The sequence below is a fragment of the Syngnathus acus genome, chromosome 13, assembly GCF_901709675.1.
Source record: "Syngnathus acus chromosome 13, fSynAcu1.2, whole genome shotgun sequence".
Lineage (NCBI taxonomy): Eukaryota > Metazoa > Chordata > Actinopteri > Syngnathiformes > Syngnathidae > Syngnathus > Syngnathus acus.
The window spans coordinates 4,083,625-4,106,810 of record NC_051098.1 but is presented as its reverse complement, the minus strand read 5'-3'; the positions used below and the strand labels follow the sequence as shown (position 1 = coordinate 4,106,810).

At 41.2% G+C, this 23,186-nt stretch overlaps 1 protein-coding gene across 14 annotated transcripts in view; it reads right to left on the bottom strand.

The window, feature by feature from the left end:
• The window catches only part of phldb1b (pleckstrin homology-like domain, family B, member 1b), a 98,163-nt gene that overhangs the window by 55,264 nt on the left and 19,713 nt on the right, over window positions 1–23,186 (bottom strand). For 4 of the 14 annotated variants that reach the window (XM_037268341.1, XM_037268346.1, XM_037268351.1 and 1 more), the window contains exons 1-4: window positions 18,584–18,934; window positions 17,212–17,313; window positions 12,346–12,469; window positions 9,213–9,383 (exon numbers count right to left, since the gene is read on the bottom strand). In XM_037268341.1, coding sequence (XP_037124236.1) covers window positions 9,213–9,383; window positions 12,346–12,469; window positions 17,212–17,313; window positions 18,584–18,619 — 433 coding nt within the window. In that variant the 5' untranslated portion in view covers window positions 18,620–18,934. Of the gene's footprint in view, window positions 1–7,112; window positions 8,205–9,212; window positions 9,384–12,345; window positions 12,470–17,211; window positions 17,314–18,583; window positions 18,937–23,186 lie in introns of those variants that run through there. The other 10 variants (XM_037268338.1, XM_037268344.1, XM_037268348.1 and 7 more) reach the window with 5 other exon arrangements.

Sequence of the window (23,186 nt, the reverse complement as noted above, 5' to 3'; positions counted from 1 at the left end):
CTGGCATTTCAAAGGCTATTTTGAGTTTTTATGATTTGTATTTTTATTTTTGTATTTTTTCCAGATTACAGCAAAAATAGAGTTTGTATCAGTATACGGTGGTGTTCCAAATAATAATAAATATTCATTGATTCTTCGTTGCTGTCTTTTGACAATTTTCAAGTTAAAATACTGGGATGTTTGGTCATTCAGCCAATACTGAACTGAATATGACATCTGGGCCATATTGCCCAGGACTATTAAAAGGTCTATCGACGCTGTAAATTCTTTTAACCGGTTGAGGCACCCACATTTTCTCCATCTTCCAAACCACTTGTCCTCATGAGGGTTCCCGGCATACTATCCCAGCAGTTCTTGGGTGGTAAGCGGGAAACAACCCGAACTAGAGACAAACAATCATTCACACCTTTGGGCAATTTGGAGTGCTCAATTGGCCTACTACACATGTTTTTGGAATGTGGGAGGAGACTAGAGCACCAGAACGAAACCCACACAGACACAGGGAAGAACATGCAAAGTCCACACAGAAGGCCCCATTTTAACAACAAATGTCATACAAGTATAAAAATAAGGGGTTAATCTCTATTATTATAAGACAAACACAAGAGGCACAGTATATTTTTCTGTAATGTTTTCTTAACACTAGGGAGGCAGGGGATATTATAAAACTCAATCTTTAATCTTTTAAAATCTTTTCTGAAATCACTGAATAGAGATCAGTTTATAACTGTGTTAACTTCAGGAAAATATTTATTTGCATTTAATTGTTTAGGAGATACTGATGAAAAAGATGACTGTGATGTTTGTTTTTATATGAAATGCTTAAGATTAATTTTGGAAAACTTTATTTACGATAGAAAAATAACAGGAGCCGTTTACTAGTTGAAGTTTGATTTAGCTTTTTTAAATCATGCTGAGGACACAGAGATCCCTGAACTATTTAATTGAATTGAAGAACAAAGATGTCTAATATTTTGGAGGAAAAAAAAGAAAAAAAGTTAAACATTTTGCAAATTCGAAACATTGTCCAATAAACATATTTAAAGACAATTCAAGAAAGTTAAGCGTTGGCGTTAGTTTTTTGTTTTAGTTTTACATCAATATTTTTCCTCATTGAAAATTAATCATGGCTTCAACTATTGGTTATTGGCATCCATGACGACTAATAATTGGTATTGTATTGGGTCTGAAAAAAACATAATCTATCTCTACTTAACACGCATTGCCGAGGCTGTCATTTGGAATAATTGTGGCAAAAAACATGCAGGCTTTAAGAGCAGGGTGTCAAGTTCCTTCCAAAAGGCAGTTTGCAAATGTTTTATTAGCTCCCTGAAAAGCTGAGCTCAGCAAAACGAGCTGATGTAGAAAAGGAAATCTGTTTAATCAACGAATTCTTTCCGACAGGAAAATCAGAACGTTGTCATTTTAATAATTACACTGCACGGAGTAATGTCACATAGGACTTTCACTGTTAGGATTGGCATCACAGAGTGGAGGATGAGTAGAGATGTGTGTACACGCAACAAGATCCTACCCAGTAATTAAATGGATTGCCTGACCAGTGTGGTGGAGAGCAATGTCTTCCTCAGCACTCCAGAAATGATTCATCTAAACTCCCCTGCCTTCATCGCTGAGTGGATACCGAGAAGTCGCATCATTCAGCACCACAATGTTTCCACAGACTGACTGTTTAAACCATCCAAAGTCAAATGCTTTCTATAAAGTGCTTTCCATCGGAATAAGTCAATAGAGTTTTCCACTTGACTGATCTCCAGGTCTAATGATACATAGAGTGAAATTGTTGCCATGAGATTCTATCCTCCCACAAGGACATGGCAACCCACTCTAACTGCAGGACCATCTAAGTGTATTAAAAAACACATAAGGGCTGATTGAGTCAAGGTGAATACCCATAACCCATATATAGAACACACCAGTCAGCAAATTAAAAGTGTGTTCGTTTCGCCTTTGAGAAAGACGCTGTATTTGTATGACTCATTTCAGATGAGAATTTAAGAGAATTGTTGTCAATTTGTAATAAAATACAACTTTAAAGTCTGTTTCATTACAGTCTAATCTTTTTTTTAATGATCCAGCAGTACTTAAACAATGAAGTCTTTTTAGATAGCGCATGCTATTATGTTTTACTTCTATATTGAATGTCCCACAGTAATGACTGAAAGAAATAATACCATTGTGTTTGAATTATTAAGAAAAAATTATAATTTATCAATTACATAATAGAATGGATTTAACTCTGCTATTTAAAAACAAACCATATAATATTTTCCAAATGATTTACATAATGTCAAAGCTGATGAGACGAATCAGAGTAAGTATTCCTTTGGGGCCACAAAGGCATATAAGTTGTTGGGCCACTTTATGCCAAGAGCTCTATGTGGCATTAAAAGAAGCAGCTGGACCAATTTGAAATATGTCTGTGGACCAAAGTTTCCATCTTTTCTCTAATAACATCTCTGTGTTCCAACCACTGGACCAATCTTTCCAGCACGTCAGTTTAGCCTCTGGGATATTTGCTTTAAAGATTAGATGTGAGGAAGCAAAAGTGGTTAGGAATGGGAGAGCTTCACATTCTAGTAGAGTGAGCTCACAACAAGTCAGGAGATTCGTCACAGTAGTTTACATATGCAATATTACGTAAGGATGCTGCTGTATTAAGCCATGCAAGTCATTGCAGACTGTACGGCTTTGTGAGATGTCTCTGTGCCTGGACTGTTGTCACAAGTTATTCCCTCTGCACCATGCTGCCTGTCACATGCTACAAAAATATTTCAGCCCTGGCCAGCACACTCCCTTTCTGTAAGCGATCCTTTTTGTAAGCTGCTTCAAGCGGTCACCTCATGTGGATAGTCCAAGTCCTCCTCAAGCTAAACTGGCCACAGTCATGTACATTATGCATCAGTATTTCAGTTCACTTAGTTAAGGGGGGGCCTAAACAGAAGTGAAAGCTAACTGGAATTAGAGCAGCATTTGCAGAGATGCAGACTCTGCATTGGTCTATCACAAGGACTCACTATTTACCGGTTGGTCTACAGTCCGGGCATCACCAATGGTCACAAGTTGTAGGTTGTGACCAAAAAAAAAAAAAAAAGATGACATACTATGCTAATGGTTAAAATGGTTTTCCTCTTGCAGGGTGGCAGGGTATAAACCGCCCATGTGGCATTCTCCGAGCTTTTATCCGTTGTTCTGACCTGATCCAGAGACTTTACAACAGTGTTAGTCAACCTTTTTTTATTCACGGCACACCTTTTCATTGGAAAAAATCTCGAGGCACACCAACAAAAATCTGTTAAGACGTAGCCACCTATACTAACAATATAGTCATTCTTATCAAAGTGTCTTAAATAGGAACAACTCAAAAATGTATCTTTATCATCTTTTATATTTCTTCTTTCAAATAAAAAGTACACGTAAAGTGCAATAACATTTGGGAAAGATTTCACTGTTACAATATGAAAAGTTGCATGTACAAAATCTCAATCTCAGTATATTTTACTTGCATGCTTCGTACCATAGCACTGTTAGATAGCTTTTCACCAAATACCAAGCGCAACGGAGTCTGTGTCGTTGCATCCCAGGTAAAAGTAAATCCCAATGAAATATAACTCTCATTGTATTGCCTCGAGCTCACGGTATTTGCCTTCTTTCTCATACTAGGGCATCGGTGTCAAACTCATTTTTTTCGCAGGCCGCATTGTAGTCATAGCTTCTTTCGGAGGGCCATTATGACTGTCAACCCAAAGAAATGTATGAGCACCTCATATTATATACAGTAAAAGCTACAAAACAAACTGGCAAATAACTCGTTTTCAAATCAGATGAGTAAAAACTGGTCAAATATTTAAAAAAAAAAAGATCTTATTAAAAGTGAAGACAATTTGCAATTCTAGTAATGACACACGAATTTGATGCACAATTTGTCTTCGCGGGCCACATAAAATGATGTGGCGGGCCGTATCTGGCCCCCGGGCCTTGAGTTTGACACCTGTGTACTAGGGCCTTCATCTGAATTTTGTCCAGGGCCCAGATCGGAGTTGGCATTTTTTCTTTTCAAAAACTTCTCCATTACCGTCAGCAGTCTTGCTAGCCACAATGCTCTCACTGGTACCTGTCACATTCATGCATCACTAATTCTCTTGTCTTAACGTACAATGCAATTCGCTCCCTGCTGCCATCTAGTGATAAGGAATCATTACATGATTACGCTGCCAGTCACTACTACAACACAGACACTCGACAATGGCATATTATCTGCAGATAATAATTCATCCGTTTTCAAAAAATATCTTTAGACCAATTAGGTGAAATTGGATAATTTTCCACGGCACACCTGACGATCACTCACGACACACTAGTGTGCCGCAGCACAGTGGTTGACAAACACTGCTTTACAATCAACAATCGACTTTGTCTTTTTTTAAAAATGACTCGCGTTGTGCTTGGCGACTCTCTTTTGTCACTCTGCCATTGGTTTCCCAAACGAGCTGTGGCACGAAGCTTCTCTCCCCTGTTACAATTAGAGTAGAATTTACTTGTAAATACATAAAAACATTTATGATGTAGGCTGGAGAAGAATGAGCTTCCCCTACTTGATTGACCAGCAACCGCCATTAGTACGGGCCTTATTTTTGAGACATTGCTGTGCAGAAGAGGACGATGCATAATCGAGTGAAGCATTGCCGCTCTAGTGTTGGTGTGGCAACAGACATGGTGAGCGGCTATACAGAATGAGCTGGTGATAACCGCTAGTGATTTAAATATATCCACTGAGCTTAGTATCTGTCTGCCTTTGCCCTAAACAAAATCACTAAAATCGCATTAGACCAGTGGTTTATTCTGCAGCAGTATTTAGACATGGTCTGAGCAGGTGTAAATTTAGATTGACTTTTTGGCATCAAATTGTCACTCTGCCAAGCAAATCTCTACAGACACTCTGTTGCTACATCAGAATACTCAGCTTGGCGCAGAACCGTCTGCTTTGTTGGCAAATACAGTCAGCAAGCCTTGTGCTTACATGATAATCAAGTTCTGCTCTCATTTGTGCCTTCAACAGATGTGCTTCCAATGACAATAAAGAAATATGCCTCTCCGCTGGGAGTCCCTTGAAATCTCTTTGGAAAAGCTGGAAAGTTGGGAGTTTTGGCTTTCCTGCTTAGGCTACCGCCCCGTGACACAACTATAAGTGGAAGAAGATGAATAGATGGTTGAAATATTGACCCAACATATTCAAAAAGATTGCAGTATATAGTGGGTGAGTTTAAAATTTACCATTGCAGTTAAGACTATGACTTTTATTCATTACTAGTTAACTAGGATGAAGTCTTTAAATCACCAGCATGTGACGTCACTCAAGCAGCAGAGAAGTTTCACAATAGGGTGGCCATAACTATGGTTGACAGTTGCTATGGAACACTTAAGTTATGGGGCCTAGCCAAAGGTCAAAAAGTCACCCGCCCCCCAGTTAATCAATGGGTGTTTTCAACAAGTCAGGGGTCATCAAACACAGGGGCCACTCAAATGCCAGAGGAAGATTACTTTGACGGCAGTGCAAAGGAGTGGTGTTTGACTCTATATTCATGGGGGGTGAGGAATAAAAAAGACTTTATAACAAAGTTCTTGTCAATGGTTACATGTTTGAATTATATTTCCAAAGTCCAGAGTAGAACCAGAACACCTTACCATTCTGTAAAACTAGTTCATATACCAACAATAAGGTATCTTTAGTAATCCAAAATTGGGTATCCGTACCACTTGGTGGCATTTGTACACGACAAGAGGACTGACCCAATTGCACTTTGCTAATGACAGCACTCACAGTGACCAGATGTAGAATTGTCTAGTTGACACTTCACAATCACTGGAAGTGTCAATGGTAGGTTACCTATTGTCTGAACAGATGTTCCCTGACCACAACAGCCAAAGCCCCTTCTTCCTTTTGTCACAACGAAAGCCAATCCCCCGCTGGTAAACACGCACCTGAAGGAAAATGGATGCGGCCCAATCATGTCAGACAAGCCGTTTGTTTTAGTTCTCCAGGTGGACTGGCTTCACTTAACAGTGCAGACTACCTAGATGTTCTTCTCTCATGTGGATCGCAACATATTGTCAAAACATGTGCACAAAACAGTGCACATCCCGAGGTCAAAATCTGTTGCTGAGTCAGTTCTTTTCATAAAATTTTCCAGTTAGACAATTCAACAAATACTGTCGTAATGATTTTCAATAATCATGTTTAAGTTTCCACCACTTGGCTAAGATGTAGATCTCCCAGAACTGTTATTTTGTTTTTTTCTGTGAAAACTGATAGTGAAGACAGGCCACAAAGGCTTCCATGAAGTATGAAGCTCAAAAAAGGCTTTCAGAAGCTACAATCAGAGGAAGCATGTTTCTACTTCTGTCACAAGGCCTGGTTGGGTCACAGTAGCAACCAGGAATAGCAATGTAACAGTAGCCAGAGACAGTGAGGTCTGCTTATGTCAGAAGGTGGTAGTGGGGCGGCGTCTGCAAAACTGGACCCGTGTGTCCTGACTGTCTATAAACAGAACTCACATATATGTGGGGGAAATGTTTGAGCCGGGTTGTGTATATGCTGCATTTATACAGACCAAATTTTATTCAAACTTATTTTGGACTGATTATTTGGGACCGATTGGTGCCATGTGAACCCTGAACAACATAAGTGGTATTAAAAAAAAAAAAAAAAAAGGATGTACATGGACAATGCTAGTCTTTATCACTTTGTTTCATACAAAATCACAGTGGATTTGAAACACTAAATAAATAAGTAAATAAATAAATGAATAAATAAATTGCTGCCTAATGTTAATTGAAAGACATTTGCACCAAACTCAACATTGATAAAAACCATCTAGTTTAGTACCTTCAGAATAAATGAAACTGATGCTAACTTTCATACGACATGTCAGGGAGGTATTAAAAATGGGATTTAAAATATAAACGTTTCAATATCAAAAGTGTAGTACTGTATCGATACTGTACAGAGACAAATTGGTCTCATCATTTTGCACACCAGCAACATAAAAATTCTGAGAAATAAAGACTACAGAAGAGAAAACAACCCCACTTACTTTATGTCCAATGAATGAAAGCGTTCTCTCCCTCCGCAGTGCTCATCGCCTCTGCAGCGTTTCAATTTAAAAAAAAAAAAGTCTGAGTTTTTGGATTATTTTTGAATAATTCAGGCAGCAACCGCTGTGTTTATGGTCTTTGTCCTTGCGTTCTTTTGTTATGATAATCCCTCTAAAAATCTAATGTATGTTGCCGTTTTCGGAGCGATCTCAACAGCAGCTGTCTATTTCACTTGTTACGCGCCGAGTTTACCCACTGGTGCGTGCGTGGATACATCACACCACAAACTTGATACGCTTTAAAATCCTTAGCTTCCTTTAGTCCAACGGGCAGTCATACACGTTCTCATCCAAGAAGAGCTGCTATGACTAAGTGCCTGCCGGCTTGCAGCACTGCCCGAGCCCGCACAGACACGATCCGAAAGAGAGTCCGGGTTGTCAGGGGAGGAGCACAGGGAGGAGCAAGAGGGAGAGACCGGTGGGAGAGGAGGGGGCACCATCAGACCAGACACAAGAGGAGACTGTTCCATGGAGCCCTAGACATTAAAAAGCTGCTACATGCAATATGTAACCCATTCATAGTATACAGACTATTCACTTTGGCTGTGTTTTTTTAAGCAAATTCCAGGGTCAGTCCAATTTTCAAACCAGCAGGTTTAAGTAATACGGTATGACAGTGTAAAACGAGTGTAATACTTCTCCAATGGGAAATTCTTAGTAAACCATCAACCAACATTGAAGAAGATGAAGAAGAATTTCGCACTGAATTTTGGCTGTCATGCTGGTTGGTAGATATCATGAAAGTGAATTTGTGCTGGTGTCAGTCAGCCAGTGCACGTGGATATTATTACAACTTTTTTTTTTTCAGACTGTTATTCCTGCCATACCGTGAATAGTTCATCCACTGTAAACCTGCACTCTGAGTATTGCATCCAGTTCAAGTGCATTGGAAGCATGTCACAGATACCAGAGACAGATCTGATGTCTCTATATTATTAGCAATGTGTTGAGCATGTACGTAAATATGTTTTTACAGTGTTGATGTGCAAAGAAACAGGAACAGATGAAACCTTCCATTAGTGAGAGTTGGCCTACTAAGAATTGCTGTAAATCCCCTCACAAGAGACAAAAGCCAGAAATGCTTTTTGCAAGGATTTTACTTTAAGAAAATAGTCATCAAAATATTAGATAATCAAAAACCATCAATGTCTGATTTAGATCCCGTACTACAGGTCATGACACCACTATGTCAGCAATTTATAATACCTCCTCAATGACACTTCTTATCTCTTCCCACACAGCATAAAGTTTGATTCTGATAGTTACTGTGAGCCTATAAACACTTTTGTAGAATCAGTAAGTAGGATTATTTCACATGTCACACATCACATGTCTTGCTGTTATTAGTTGATATTGGGCACTACAATATTGACGATACATTTTTTGGGAGGGAGAATGATTGTACGGTACCACAGTGGAAATTCCACGCCCTGCAAGCAGTGACTAATGATGAGCATTCCGACTTGCGTTGCACTCTGATGTCAATGTCTAAGAATGTTACATGACTAAGATGAAACTGTTATAACTGTTTTACTTTTACAATGACTCATTTAAACATTAGAATGCTGACAAAAACGACAAAGACCGTCACCGATGTTGCTCGATCAGTAGTTATTGCTGGTTATATTTAAAAAAAAAAAAAAAAAAAGATGCCTCTGTTAGCTGCACTTTGAACCAGTGTCAGGTTACAACTGTGAGGGGTTAACATGCAACTGTGAATGGACATCTTCTGGATGGGTTGGGCGGTTCTATCTCGCTATCTACCTACCTACCTACCTACCTACCTGCCTGCCTGCCTGCCTGCCTGCCTGCCTGCCTGTCTGTCTGTCTGTCTGTCTGTCTATCTATCTATCTATCTATCTATCTATCTATCTATCTATCTATCTATCTATGATTTTAAATTGTAAATTTGCAAGTTCACATTCAGGTCACATTCACCCTGCCTTCCAACATTCAGTACATTACATACAGGGCAGTGATCCGGGAAAAAGGAATACAAAGCTAACTTGATAGCCAGCGTGAAAGCAGCTTACGTCTTACCTTGAGACAAGCGGATCGGTTGTGTCACTTGGAGTCCATCAACAGCACACAGATTCCCGCAGGGGTGTAGCATGATGACCCCTGACCTATTTTCTATGTAGCAATGTTGAGCTTCCACCCCAGGGCCTTGGATGTTGATATCCATGGGACCATGACCTACAGTTGTGCGGCCTGTGGAGAAGAAGGAAGCATGCGCTGCTGGTTCATGAGGGGAAAATGTTCAGGTTACCTAGTATATGTGGTGAATTCTAATTTTACACTTAAAGCATGTAACTCAATAACCATACTACATTGTAACATACTGACATGCCTGGCCATATGTATTCAGCTTATAGTAGTACCAGCAACAGATACTGTATTGGCCCGAATATAAGACGATGTTTTTTGCATTCAAATAAGACTGAAAAAGTGCGGGTCGTCTTACATTCGGGGTCTAGACATTATACCCATTCACAACGCTAGATGGCGCCAGATTGCTTTAAAATGAATGCTGAACTTAACTCCCCAGGACAAAGCGAAGAAGAATAAAAATAAAAATAGCGGTAGCACGAAGAAGAAATATAAAAATTAGCGGTAAGAAAGAAAAGAGAAGAAAATAAGGGAAGAGATAACAGAAAATGGAGAAAAGTAGCGACAATCTGGAGAAAAGTGAGTCAAAGATCGGCCAGGTTAACCGGCGAGCTGAGGAGAAGTTATGATGCAAACTTCAAGATGATGATGGTGATAAATGAGGCGGAGACTTCAAACAATTGCAAAGCAGCTGTGAAATATGGTGTCACAGAGTGTAATGTACGGAGATGGAGAGCTCAAAAAGATCGCCTAAAAAATGCTCACAATCAGAGAAAAGCTTTCTGTGGTCCTCAGAGCGGCCGCTTTTAAGGGTTCGACAGGAGGGTGTGCACGTACTTGGACAATGACACTGAGCACAGCGAGGCAGAGGATGTTTGTGAGGAGAAATGTTCTGACATGACAGATCTCAGCTACTCTCAAGTTTAAAGCAGTTTGCATTATTTTATTGCAATGTTTTTCCTTATTCAGATTTGTTTCAAGACTACAATTACAGTTAGATTCCACTTTGATGGCTAATGCAGTTATTGCAATTTTGTTGTTTTATCACAGTAGATTGGTTTATTTACATTTCAACAACCAGAAGCCATTCATTTACAAATATGATTGCACTTTAGTTTACATATTTAAATGTTCAGATATTAAGATGTGATAGACAGTTTTTGCATGATTTGAATGAGGCAAAATAACATGCTTTTTCTCTCAAATATATTGTTATAATCCTTTGTTTCAGATGTACTGTAATTATTTTCTGTATAAAAATTAAAATTGGTGTTCAAAAAGTATTTTTTCAAACTTGAGTCTTATAATCAGGGTCGTCGTATATTCGGGCCAATACGGTACATTGCAGTAATATGCACTGTGACATGTTTAACAAGGAAGCACTATTACAATCTTGACAGCTTTGATAACCCTACCGGTACGGCTTCACACCCTCCCACACGCAATACGGATTTTAACATGAAAAAAATTCAACCTGTTGCCGAATTTCTATTTCATAAATATTACTGAACATATTCCAATACTACATACAGCATATCGTCGGCATCCGGCAGAAACCTTGCATAATCAAATATGGTCAAAATAATATTTTTCCCATTAATGGATACTAATGGCCACTTCACACACGTTTTATGCTATATGAATAAATTTAGACTGGTGAAGATAACTTAAAAACCAATACATTGCCACTCTCCAACGCAATTCATGTTTGAGAGGCAGAGGCGTAGCCAGGAATTTTTCCAGTAGGGGCGCACGCCGACAGGAAAAAAAATCGAACATCACCCACGCCGTTCGCTGATCGCTAAAACAACGTCCGGGAGGCAAACGGTGAATGGATAACATCGCGCACATAGAATAGCGCAAGCACATTCGCGCAAGACCGAAAGAAAAAAACGGCATGAAAATGAAGAATCGAAAAAGCTCGATTTTTTTTTTTTTTTTTTTTTTTTCCAACCGGGGCGCAGGGAGTCCTAACCGGGGCGCCGCCCCGGCTCGCCCCGGCTTGGCTACGCCTCTGTTGAGAGGTATTGCAAAACAACTTCTGTTTCGTCGTTCTCCGGAGGATGTGTCGTAATTGTCGCCTCTATTTAAAGTCTGGATGTATTTTGGACAACAATGTGTGAAAATAGTAAGGTTAGCAGTTAGCTATATTAAGTTGGTTAAATGATATACAGTTGAGACAGTTAATGCTTCAATAAATAAGGATCCTTGTGAGTCACAGAAGTTTTGAATTGAGTCTCAGGTAGAATGAAATGGTCAAAACCGAACCTCTAAGGCACAAATGGGCAACTTAAATGCTGGATGGAAGGCACCATTTTTCGTCAGTGCTGCTGGAGGGCCACATAGAACCACACACTTCCTAACCGGATGAATGACACTTGACGGCACTTGACGTATGCATCCACCACGTCTGACCAGCGAGTTGCATTTGAAGGGAATAAAACGGTTTGGTTGACCATAATTAGTTGGCTGTGAATACTCCCACACCGGCACAGGCCTTCATCTCGCAGATCTGATGAACTGTGGTGGTCTATGAAATAACCACTTAACACTGGGTCATACCAACATCTTCATAGATATGTGCTGGATTTGTACCAATCACAAAAACAGCACACAAAAACAGCACACAAAAACAACACCTGTTTAATACACTGACCAAAGAGTATGCTTCGAACATTTTACCCGTATATATTAGTGCTTTTTATATCACTTTGAATCAACTGCAGAATTGCTCTATCAATCCAATAGAACGAAGAGAAATATTGTAGGGCTTTGGCCTATGGCCTCAAAAAATGTCACAGGTATGTACGGTATCAAGAAACACACCCTGCGTACCAGCATGAATAGACACAGACACATAAAGGGAAAGCAAGTGCAGACAAAGAGGCACACAGCAGAGAGATTGTAGTGAAAAGGCAGCCCAGGCCAAAAGGTTACACGTGAGCAAAATTCGAAAGAAAGAAGATAGTGAGGTGATAACAAGCTTCCTACTCAATGTAAATGACTGGAATGTTGCGCAAGGAAGGAAATGTACATTATAAAGACAAGAGACCAAAATACTTACCCTCAGGTAGAGGCAGCAGAGTGATGGCAACACTCAGACGTCCACTACCAAGGCTGACTAGATGTGGGCGTTCTGCCTGGAACTTCAGGCCCTTTCCAGTCTCAATCAAATCCAGTGGAGTGCTCTGTTGAGGAAAATCAAGGTAAGAAAACTGTAACCTATGCAGATTTGTACGAGGTTTTGGGTCATTTTAAAGGTAAATTTAAGATGAAGTAAATACACGTTTCTGTCAGTTTCTTTTAAAGATGTTTAAGTATATATCTCAGGACCAGAAGCCTCATCTGGAGAATCATCATTAATATCTAATTTGAGCATTCATGGAAGTACATCTATGTTATGTTGTAGACAGTTTTAAACACCAAATTAAATAAAACCAGGTAATATACCAGCTCAGTGGCCTCGTGGTATGAGTGTCCGCCCCGAGACTAGGAGGTCGTGGGTTCGATCCCCGGGCCGAGTCATACCAAAAGACTATAAAATGGAACCCGATGCCTCCCTGCTTGACACTCAGCATTAGGGGTTGGATTGGGGATGCTGTGAGAAGCTGCGCCCCACAGTCATTATAAGCAATGTATAGCTTCTACTATGGAAGCTCGTCTGAGGACGACCTAATTAATTAATAATAAGGTAATATAATGTACAAAAAATAGCATGGACCTATACATGGCATACTATGAAAGGATCCAGTCTAACCCTGACAACTAGATTAAAGTGGTTAACCGTCATAATACAGACTTGTGAGAAGTTTACTCATCATGTGCGGGAATGAGAGCAGGAGCTTTTATCAATATTTTCACTGTAAGAAGTGGTTAGAATGATTGACTGTGTGATGCCATATAATCAGCACTCCACAATTGACAAGTCTGGCATTGCTGGCTTGTAATGAGTGCATTAAAGTTCAGCAAATTTTGTATCGGCACCTGTGTGTAGCCATTGCCCTCTGCGACTGCAACCTTTTAGGATCATCTGATTGTCAAGTTGCTGGTGATAGCGTGGGATCAGTTAAGTCTGAAACGATTGATGATACAGAGCTGGTGTTGCGGGAATTGGGTTTAGGGAGTGGGCGTGAAGGGACAGCAGGAATGCAGTTATTGCCTCTTCTACAGAGTGATGCTGCTCCCATGCGGCACACATTAGCATTAGCTTCTCAGTGTGCCTTTACTCTTGTGCACTATTCAGCCAGGGTCTCCAAACATGCGTGTATGAGCGTATACGATTTTCAATGTCATTTAAATCAAATCATATCAATCATATGTACTATGTATTACATTTATTACACATTGAGTTGAGCTGTTTGGCCTTTCGAAACTCATCTATCCAGTTCAAAATGTCTTAGCAGAATTTAAAAAGAGAGAAATCATTAAAAGCGGTGTTGTCAGATTATTGATGAATTAATTATTTCAATTTGGGACGCAAAACCTAAGTCCAGGACATTTGTCCCATTCAGTCATTTCATTTCAATGCATTAGACTAAAACTTGAACAATGATGGACATACAGTATCTTCTCACCTCTAATCTGAAATTTAAAAAAAAAAAAAAAAAATTTTATTCTTTTGCTTTCAACTGACTTTTGACTGTTACTGTTTTGCTACTCTATATTCATTTGTGTTTCAGTTTACTATTTTCACTGCCATTGTGGTTGTCCAATTGCTATATGTGAAGAGTTTTGTGTTGTAAAATACACCAAATGGGGCCCGCCCGGCCGGGCACAGCCCGAAAAGGAAACATGGGTCCCCTTTCCCATGGGCTCACCACCTGGCTCACCAAAGGCAGGGACCTTGGCGGTCCGATCCCCGGCTGCAGAAGCTGGCTCTTGGGACATGGAATGTCACCTCTCTGGCTGGAAAGGAGCCCGAGCTGGTGTGCGAGGCAGAAAAGTTCCGACTAGACATAGTCGGACTTGCCTCCACACACAGTTTGGGTTCCGGTACAAGCCCTCTCGAGAGGGGCTGGACTCTCTTCCACTCTGGAGTTGCCCACGGTGAGTGGCGTCGAGCAGGTGTGGGTATACTTATTGCCCCCCAGCTGGGCGCCTGCACATTGGGGTTCACCCCGGTGAACGAGAGGGTAGCCACCCTCCGCCTTCGGGTGGGGGGACGGGTCCTGACTGTTGTTTGTGTCTATGCACCAAATAGCAGCTCAGAGTACCCACCCTTTTTGGAGTCCTTGGAAGAAGTGCTGGAGAGCGTTCCTTCTGGGGACCCCATCGTTCTACTGGGTGACTTCAATGCTCACGTGGGCAATGACAGTGAGACCTGGAAGGGCGTGATTGGAAGGAATGGCCCCACCGATCTGAACCTGAGCGGTGTTCTATTATTGGACTTCTGTGCTCGACACGGATTGTCAATAATGAACACCATGTTCAAACTTAGGGGTGTCCACGTGTGCACTTGGCACCAGGACACCCTAGGCCGGAGCTCGATGATCGACTTTGGAGTCGTGTCATCGGATTTGCGGCTGCATGTTTTGCACACTCGGGTGAAGAGAGGGGCGGAGCTGTCAACTGATCACCACCTGGTGGTGGGTTGGCTCTGATGGTGGGGGAAGATGCCGGTCCGACCTGGCAGGCCCAAACGTATTGTGAGGGTCTGCTGGGAACATCTGGCAGAATCCCCTGTCAGGAAGAGCTTTTCCCACGTCCCGGAGGAGGCGGGGGACATTAAGTCCGGGTGGACCATGTTCCGTGCCTCCATTGTTGAGGCAGCTGACCGGAGCTGTGGCCGTAAGGTGGTTGGTGCCTGTCGTGGCGGCAATCCCCGAACCCGCTGGCGTACACCGGTGGTAAGGGATGCCGTCAAGCTGAAGAAGGAGTCCTATCGGATCGTTTTGGCCTGCGGGACTCCGGAGGCAGCTGACAGGTATCTGGATGGCCAAGCGGAACGCGGCTTCGGCGGTTGCTTAGGCAAACACCCGGGCGTGGGAGGAGTTTGGCAAGGCTATGGAGAACGACTTCCGGACGGCTTCGAGGAAATTCTGGTCCACCATCCGGCGTCTCAGGAGGGGCAAGCAGTGCACCGTCAACACCCGAACCCGCTGGTGGAAACCAGCGGTAAGGGATGCCGTCAAGCCGTTTTGGCCTGCAGTGGAGATGGCGTGCTGCTGACCTCGACTCGGGACGTCGTGAGTCGGTGGGGAGAAAAGACCTCCTCAATTCCACCGACACACCTTCCATTGTGGAAGCAGGGCCTGGAGACTCTGAGGTAAACTCTCCAATCTCTGGGGTCGAAGTCACTGAGGTAGTTAAAAAACTCCTCGGGTGCAAGGCCCCGGGGGTGGATGAGATCCGCCCAGAGTTTTTAAAGGCTCTGGATGTTGTGGGGGTGTCAAGGCTGACACGCCTCTACAGCATTGCGTGGACATCGGGGACGGTACCTCTGGATTGGCAGACTGGGGTGGTGGTTCCCCTCTTTAAGAAGGGGGACCAGAGGGTGTGTTCCAACTATAGGAGAATCACACTCCTCAGCCTCCCTGGTAAGGTCTATTCAGGGGTGCTGGAGAGGAGGGTCCGTCGGGAGGTCGAACCTCGGATTCAGGAGGAGCAGTGTGGCTTTCGTCATGGCCCTGGAACAGTGGACCAGCTCTACACCCTCGGCAGGATCCTCGAGGGGGCATGGGAGTTCGCCCAACCAGTCCACATGTGTTTTGTGGACTTGGAGAAGGCGTTCGACCGTGTCCCTCGAGAGGTTCTGTGGAGGGTGCTTAATGCGGACTCTGTACCGGTCCGTCGTGGTGAAGAGAGAGCTGAGCCAAGAGGCAAAGCTCTCAATTTACCGGTCGATCTATGCTCCTACCCTCGCCTATGGTCACGAGCTATGGGTCGTGACCGAAAGAACGAGATCCCGGATACAAGGGGCCGAAATGAGTTTCCTCCGCAGGGTGTCCGGGCTCTCCCTTAGAGATAAGGTGAGAAGCTCGGTCATCCGGGAGGGACTCGGAGTAGAGCCGCTGCTCCTCCACGTTGAGAGGAGCCAGATGAGGTGGCTCGGGCATCTCATCAGGATGCCTCCCTGGGGAGGTGTTCCGGGCATGTCCCACCGATAGGAGACCTCGCGGACGACCCAGGACGCGCTGGAAAGACAATCTCTCTCGGCTGGCCTGGGAACGCCTTGGGATTCCCCGGGATGAGCTGGATGAAGTGGCTGGGGAGAGGAAAGTCTGGGAGTCCCTCCTAAAGCTGCTGCCCCCGCGATCCAACCCCAGATAAGTGAAAGAGGATGGATGGATGGATGGATGGATGGATGGATGGATGGATGGATGGATGGATGGATGGATGGATGGATGGATGGATGGATGGATGGATGGATGGATGGATGGATGGATGGATGGATGGATGAAAATACACCAAATAAAGTTGTACTGTATTGTATTAATTGTGTCAGTTCATTGCCTTCCATTAATTAACTGGATGGTTTTAAAACAAGCAGAATTGAATTAGTTGAGATTTAATTAACCCTTATGGATGGATATCCACTGTATATCATATGCATATTATTATTTTCAAGAGATTAGTCGAGTCTAATCTCATTCACCTGGCTCTATGATAGTTACACTCACAAAAAGAAACAGAGCGCGTGTGAGGAATAAAAATGTATTGCTTCAACTAATCACTGACTCTGATGGAAGATTCCTGTTTTACAACATGCTGACAAGAAGCTGTTGTCAGCGCACGTCCTTCGCTGCTCTGGCTGGCTCGCTATTCAGTGTAATGGTGTTAATTCAGTTAAAATAAAAGAGAGAATAGAGAGCCCGTGTATGAATGCTGACACACACAGCACAATCAAAGAAGAGTTGTGTTCTTTATACTAACTCTCTAAACTCACACCTAGATCTAGCTCTATGATACGTACATGCCCCAAATCTCTCACCTTTAACACCTGGCGGGTGTGTGCACCACTCTCTGATGCATTCTTGTTCAGACGGTCCATGTCCATCGTGATGTCTGCGACTCCCTGACTCATGTGAATATCCTGTGATAGGAAATGAAAAAATTTTTTTTTAATTAAATGTTTTATTGTTCCAAAAGAACATGTAAGAGTTATTTCAGTTTCGCAACCATTTGGGTCATTCTATTATTACATCCACCTGTCCCAACACATATTTTATTATGAAAACCAGTACACAGGCTTTCACTGCTTTACAAGTAAAAGAATGTTGTAAGAAACCTATTTGTGAAATAATATTTTGTGTTTGTAGCGCACTCGTACATCAGAAGTCAACAAATTTTTAATCTGAGATGTAGGTAAACTTTTATAGATTTTTTTTTTAACTAAATCCAAATCTGCCCTTGTTTTTTCTTGCACATCAGGTTTTAATAACAACAACAATAATGATTATTATTATTACTATTATTATTTTTATGCAAGATAATAATAATCATCATCATCATTATTGTTATTATTATTATTATTATTATTATATGTGACTAAAATAGTGTCTACAGAGTAGGAAAAAGTGAACAAGAATAGTGTATGACCAACTGTCTTTATTGCTATTATTTACGAGTTTTGGAGGGATTTGTACTTCTTGCTTCACCGCCTAAGATGTAATTCATGCTGACAGGACACACACGCACAGACACTAACGGTCCATATGGTAGAGGGTATTTAGCTGTATGTTCTGGCCACTGAGGAGGTAACACGTCGACTCATTTACAGTAAATCCCTTCTACTAGGTCACACAATGGAAATAAGTCACCTTTGCTTGCTTTTTTTGGCTTTGAGATACAAGGAAAACACACAAAACCTGACACCCTGTACAAAAATCCCTTTTGGACCATCACTGTATTTCCATAATGTCACCATATAGGAAGTTTCCATTAATAAATCCTCAGTAGAGTACTAATTAAATGGTGCGATTCTGTTTTGAGCTGTGTATGTGTAAGAAAGCGTTAAATTCATTTGTGGTTGAAACCAGAGTCAATGTTAGAAAAGACATGATTGATACAAACAGGGAATGGGAGTACTATATTTGCGTGCTTGAAATGAAATGCAGCAGGGTAGGAAAGTATGTTTCTAATGTTATCTGCCCTCCAGATAACACAAGCCTGCTGTAAGATCAACATATTTCCTCTCCAGACAGCCCCCATATTCTGTTGATTCAGCCTTGAACAGTAAATCACTAAACAGATTTCAAGAGTTCCAGAAGTCAAACTACTTCATGCAATAGTGAAATAAGTGGGGAAAAATCATGGAAGCCCTGAGATTTAATGTGGTCCTCTAATCTATAAATGGTATTTACCTTCTTCCAATTGTCCAGTAAATGCAAAGCCGTCATGGTGGACCTGTCGCTGGCTCAATCTGTCAGTGTGACCTCGATAAGATTGGACACGTCCAAATAAACTTAGTACAAATCCAGCAACAGTGCTTCTTTCCCATGAAGCGGAGATTGTCTGTTGGAAATGCCTCTTCTTTGTCTCAAGATGTTAGCATAACAGTATCCTTAAATGCTCAGGAGGTGGACCTGTTGCTGCTTGCTCCTCTTTACTAAAACTACCTACATTCTTGGCTGGAAGCTTCAAAGACGACAGGAACCAAGTGACATACGTGTGTGTGTGTGTGTGTGTGTGTGTGTGTGTGTGTGTGTGTGTGTGTGTGTGTGTGTGTGTGTGTGTGTAGGTGTGCAGGTGTGTGTGTGTGCGTGTAAGAGAGAGAGAGAGAGAGAGAGAGAGAGAGAGAGAGAGAGAGAGAGAGAGAGAGAGAGAGAGAGAGCATTCGGAAACTATGATGGACATGTGGTAGTATGAAAACAATGGTATGAAAGGAGAGAACAATATAGTATATATAAAGTTATCTGATGGTAGGACAGAGAAGGCTGATTCATCAATCTATCCATTTTTTTGTGCACGTCCTCATTAGGGTCACATTTGGGCTACTATTGAGTGAGAGATGAAGTACATCCTGGTCTAGTTACTGGTCAGTACGAGGGCACCAAGAAAGAATTGGTCAAACGAATACAGTTCCGGTCTGTAAACAAGTCAAAGGAGGTGATTTGGCATTGGCCATGACAATGAGACAGCCACTTGTCTCCTTAATACAGTGGAGCCCTGCATAGTAGTAGTGCAGCATTTGTGAAGTGAATTCACCTAGTTACCTAGAAATTTTTTGTCTTATTTGTTTTTTACAGTAATGGGGACTATTATTGCAGTATTTGTGAAGTAAATTTGCCTATCCATTGATTTTTGTTTTCAGTGTCAATGAAATGTGTTGAACCAGGATTTCTTTTTAAAAAGAGCCAAATTTTCTTTTTTGTAGAACCTTTGATGTATTTTATCAGGTTTGCGAAATAAGATTTGGGTAACTAACCCATATTCAACACGAAAATAAGCTTCTCTCTGATTAGATTTCATATATATGAATAAGGAAAACAGCTTTGATCTGATGGTTGGTGATATCTTGAAGCCACTGAGCGGGAATTGATCCTACACTGCCCGCACACAAGTCAGGCGTGTGGGAGGAAACTGGAGTATCCAGAGGAAACCCACGCAGACACAGGGAGAACATGCAAATTCCACACAGGAAGACCGGCGCCTGAATCGAACCAGCAACCTCTGCACTGTGAGGCAGACGTGCGAACCAGTGGCTCACTGTGCCGCTCTCATAATCATGCAATATATGAATATTAATAATAAACAAGGCAATCATCAATTTAGTGCAATGTGGAAGGTTTGTTCCCACCACACCAAAGCTTTTGGCTCCCAGACTGTGGGAGTTGACTTCAACAGCTTGTCTCTCCCCCAGAAACCCTCCATCGCTATATTCTTTTCTTTCCCTTTCTTTCCCTCACTCAATCTCTGCTCTCATGCCAATCCAGAAAGCCTCACATTGTTTGCAGAGTAGGCCTGTTTCTCCTCTCATGCATGAGAAAACCTCTTTTTAATTTGGATTATGAATGCAAGGGGGAGGCTCAGGATTGGAATGCAGGGAAGAAGAGAAGGAAAGAAAGAAGATGCATTGCCAAAAAATCTGGATGGACTGATACTGTGGGTACAGCAGATAGTGACAGATTTGCAGCCAAAACAATTTATGAGTTGCAAAAAGGTCACAGAACTACACTTAGACTATATAGTCTTCACAGTCACTGTGCATTATTTGTGCTGTTGCCTTTGATGTGCATAAGAATGATTCTAATCGTCAATCTGTGGTCTTGTGTAACTTAAAAGTATTCTGCGGCAACAAAATTTATTTGAACAGGAGTTCGGCCAAGCCATCTGTCCTTTGGTGACAATTTTATGTGGTGGTTGAAAGTTGGACTGCAAAACGTCACATTTTTCATTTCCGTTGCTTTCACGTCCTATTTAGCTATTGACATTTTAGTGAGTTCATATAAAAACAATTTAGTAGTTTGGTCGTACAGCAGATTGAAGCTTCCGCTTCACAATCAAGAGGTGATCTCACTGAGTTTTCATGTGGTTTTTTTCTGTCATATTCAAAAAACAATCATGTCAGGTTGACTGAAGGCTCTAAATTCCCCATAGTTATAAAGGTGATTGTTGGTCTAGTATATGTGCCTTGTCATTGACTGGTGAAGAGTCCAAAGTGTTCACAGCTTCTCACCATCATTATTATCAATAGCACAAGCAAATAAATACAAATCCCAAGTGAATCATTGACATCATCAATCACCTGTGATAGTTTCACCCATGACCCTGAACAGGCTGAACAACGCAAAATGAATAAATGAATAAAAGACAACGATTAAATACCCTCGGGATAGAGTCAACTGAAATTATTGCCGGTATTTTGACATTTTTCTTATGGCAATATTTTGTCAAAAATAAATATAAATGTATAAAAATGTTTGATTTCATTTTTTAATGTCCTTTTGTGCTTAAATAGGCATTGTGCCACACCTTCTGCTGCATGCAACTTGGCCGCCTGGCTGGCAAACAGTTCAGGTAGGATGTACCCTGCATACCGCCCAAAGTCAGCTGGGATAGGCAGCAGCACACCCCCAATCCTATTAGGGAAAAGCATTTCAGAAGATGGATAGATGGATTTTCTTAGGGCATGCGTTGTGGTTGTTTTAAAAACACAATGTGGACTTCTCTTTGTTTTACTTTTAGCTTGACAGTAAACCTGAACTGGGAGTGGCAATAAACAGCTTGAAGCCTCTTTTTTTACTGACCTATAATTTGCACTGACCTACATTTAAAACCAAAATTCTATCCACTCCATGTTGTATAAATTAATTCCCAACAGTTGATTCTCTATTTTGTAGTTTTTCCTCTTGGGTACATGCTTCCGGTATATGTGGTTGTTGAATTTTTTGTTTCTTTAGTTGTTCTTTTTTCCACCATGCACTGACCCATGAAATGTCAAAATTCACCTGTCCTCTGATTGGTTGGTCAGACTCACAAAACATTTTTCATCTCACTTGTTCAGCTCTTTAAATGTTTATGATTTTGTCTTGTTATTAAATACTTTTGTACTAGTATAATGTGTTTTTTGTACAGTATTGATAAACTGAAGAAAACCAAACAACACAAACTGTAAATTTGTGCTGTTTTGTTCGAAGTGGTAAACGTGTCAGCCGAGTTGCAAATGTGTATGAATTAGGGAGAAGTGAGACGCCTGTGAACAAAACAGAGACAAACAAATAAATTTCCATTGAAATGGGTGATGATGAGGGAGAACTGTTGTGCCTTACCACAAAAATGTGTCATTCGAGACACATTTTTGGTGGCCTTCTTGAATGTCACATGATTCGGTACGCCACTTAGAAACCCAACAGTGGAAGATTTCTCTGCTGTTTTGACTAAATTATACATTGTTTTTAGAACGAAGCAACCACAGAAATGCAGTAAACATCGCCTGAAGGGCAAATTTACATAGCCACACATGACTATATTATGTAGGGTAGATATGCTGCTCATACGCCTCTTCTCTATAATTTATATTTCTTGTCACATTTTACACAAAATCTTTACACATGTGAGGATGGGGACAGGATAAAATGATGTACCTTATTTGAAGGTCTTTATAATTTACAGTGGTGCTATAACGCATTAAAAAGTAATATGTCACTCTAATATAACCTTATTTTACAGTAAACACTAATCTAATGCAGTACTTCTCTTAAGGGAGTGATCTGACAACTGTTACTTTGCTAAATCTTTATTTGTTATTGTTGTGATTAACAATATTGACAAGCAGTTCACAAGATTTGCTCAAAACATACATACGCCATGAAGTGGTTTCAAATGTGTAAAAAAACTATCATCATTTCCAGACTATAAGATGCACCTGAATAAAAGATGCACCAGCTAAAATTAGGGGAAAATCTTGTTTCGTTCATATATAAGCCGCTCCGGACTATAAGATGCAGGTGTTTTAAATGAAATGTCCTCATTTCTATTACCTGTATTACCAACGCAAATCCTCTTAAAATATCATAAAAGCTATGAAAATTCCTTAGATATGCCACGCCGGACTATAAAACGCAGGGTACAAAGCTTGTGCAAAAAGTAGCAGCTTATAGTCCGGAAATTACGGTAATAATTAACTAATAATATAATACAATATAGTAATTCCTAGATAAAGACACCCAGCAAACAACTGTACATTATGGAATACCTAAGAAAGGGGAACTACAGTGTTAACAGCTTGAGGTAGAGATATTCTGGGACTTCACAATTTACCATACCCACCTGAGAGAATGACATCACGTATGTGCCATGACCAATAGCAAAGGAGGAAGGAGAGAAAGTTTCAAGATGGAAAATCCAGTCACTATATTGAGTTTGTGACATCTAAAGAAGAAAATCTGGTACGTTGTACACTGTGCTGTTGACAAAGCATTATCTACTTTCAAAAACATTTCCAATACGTCAAAATAATGCATA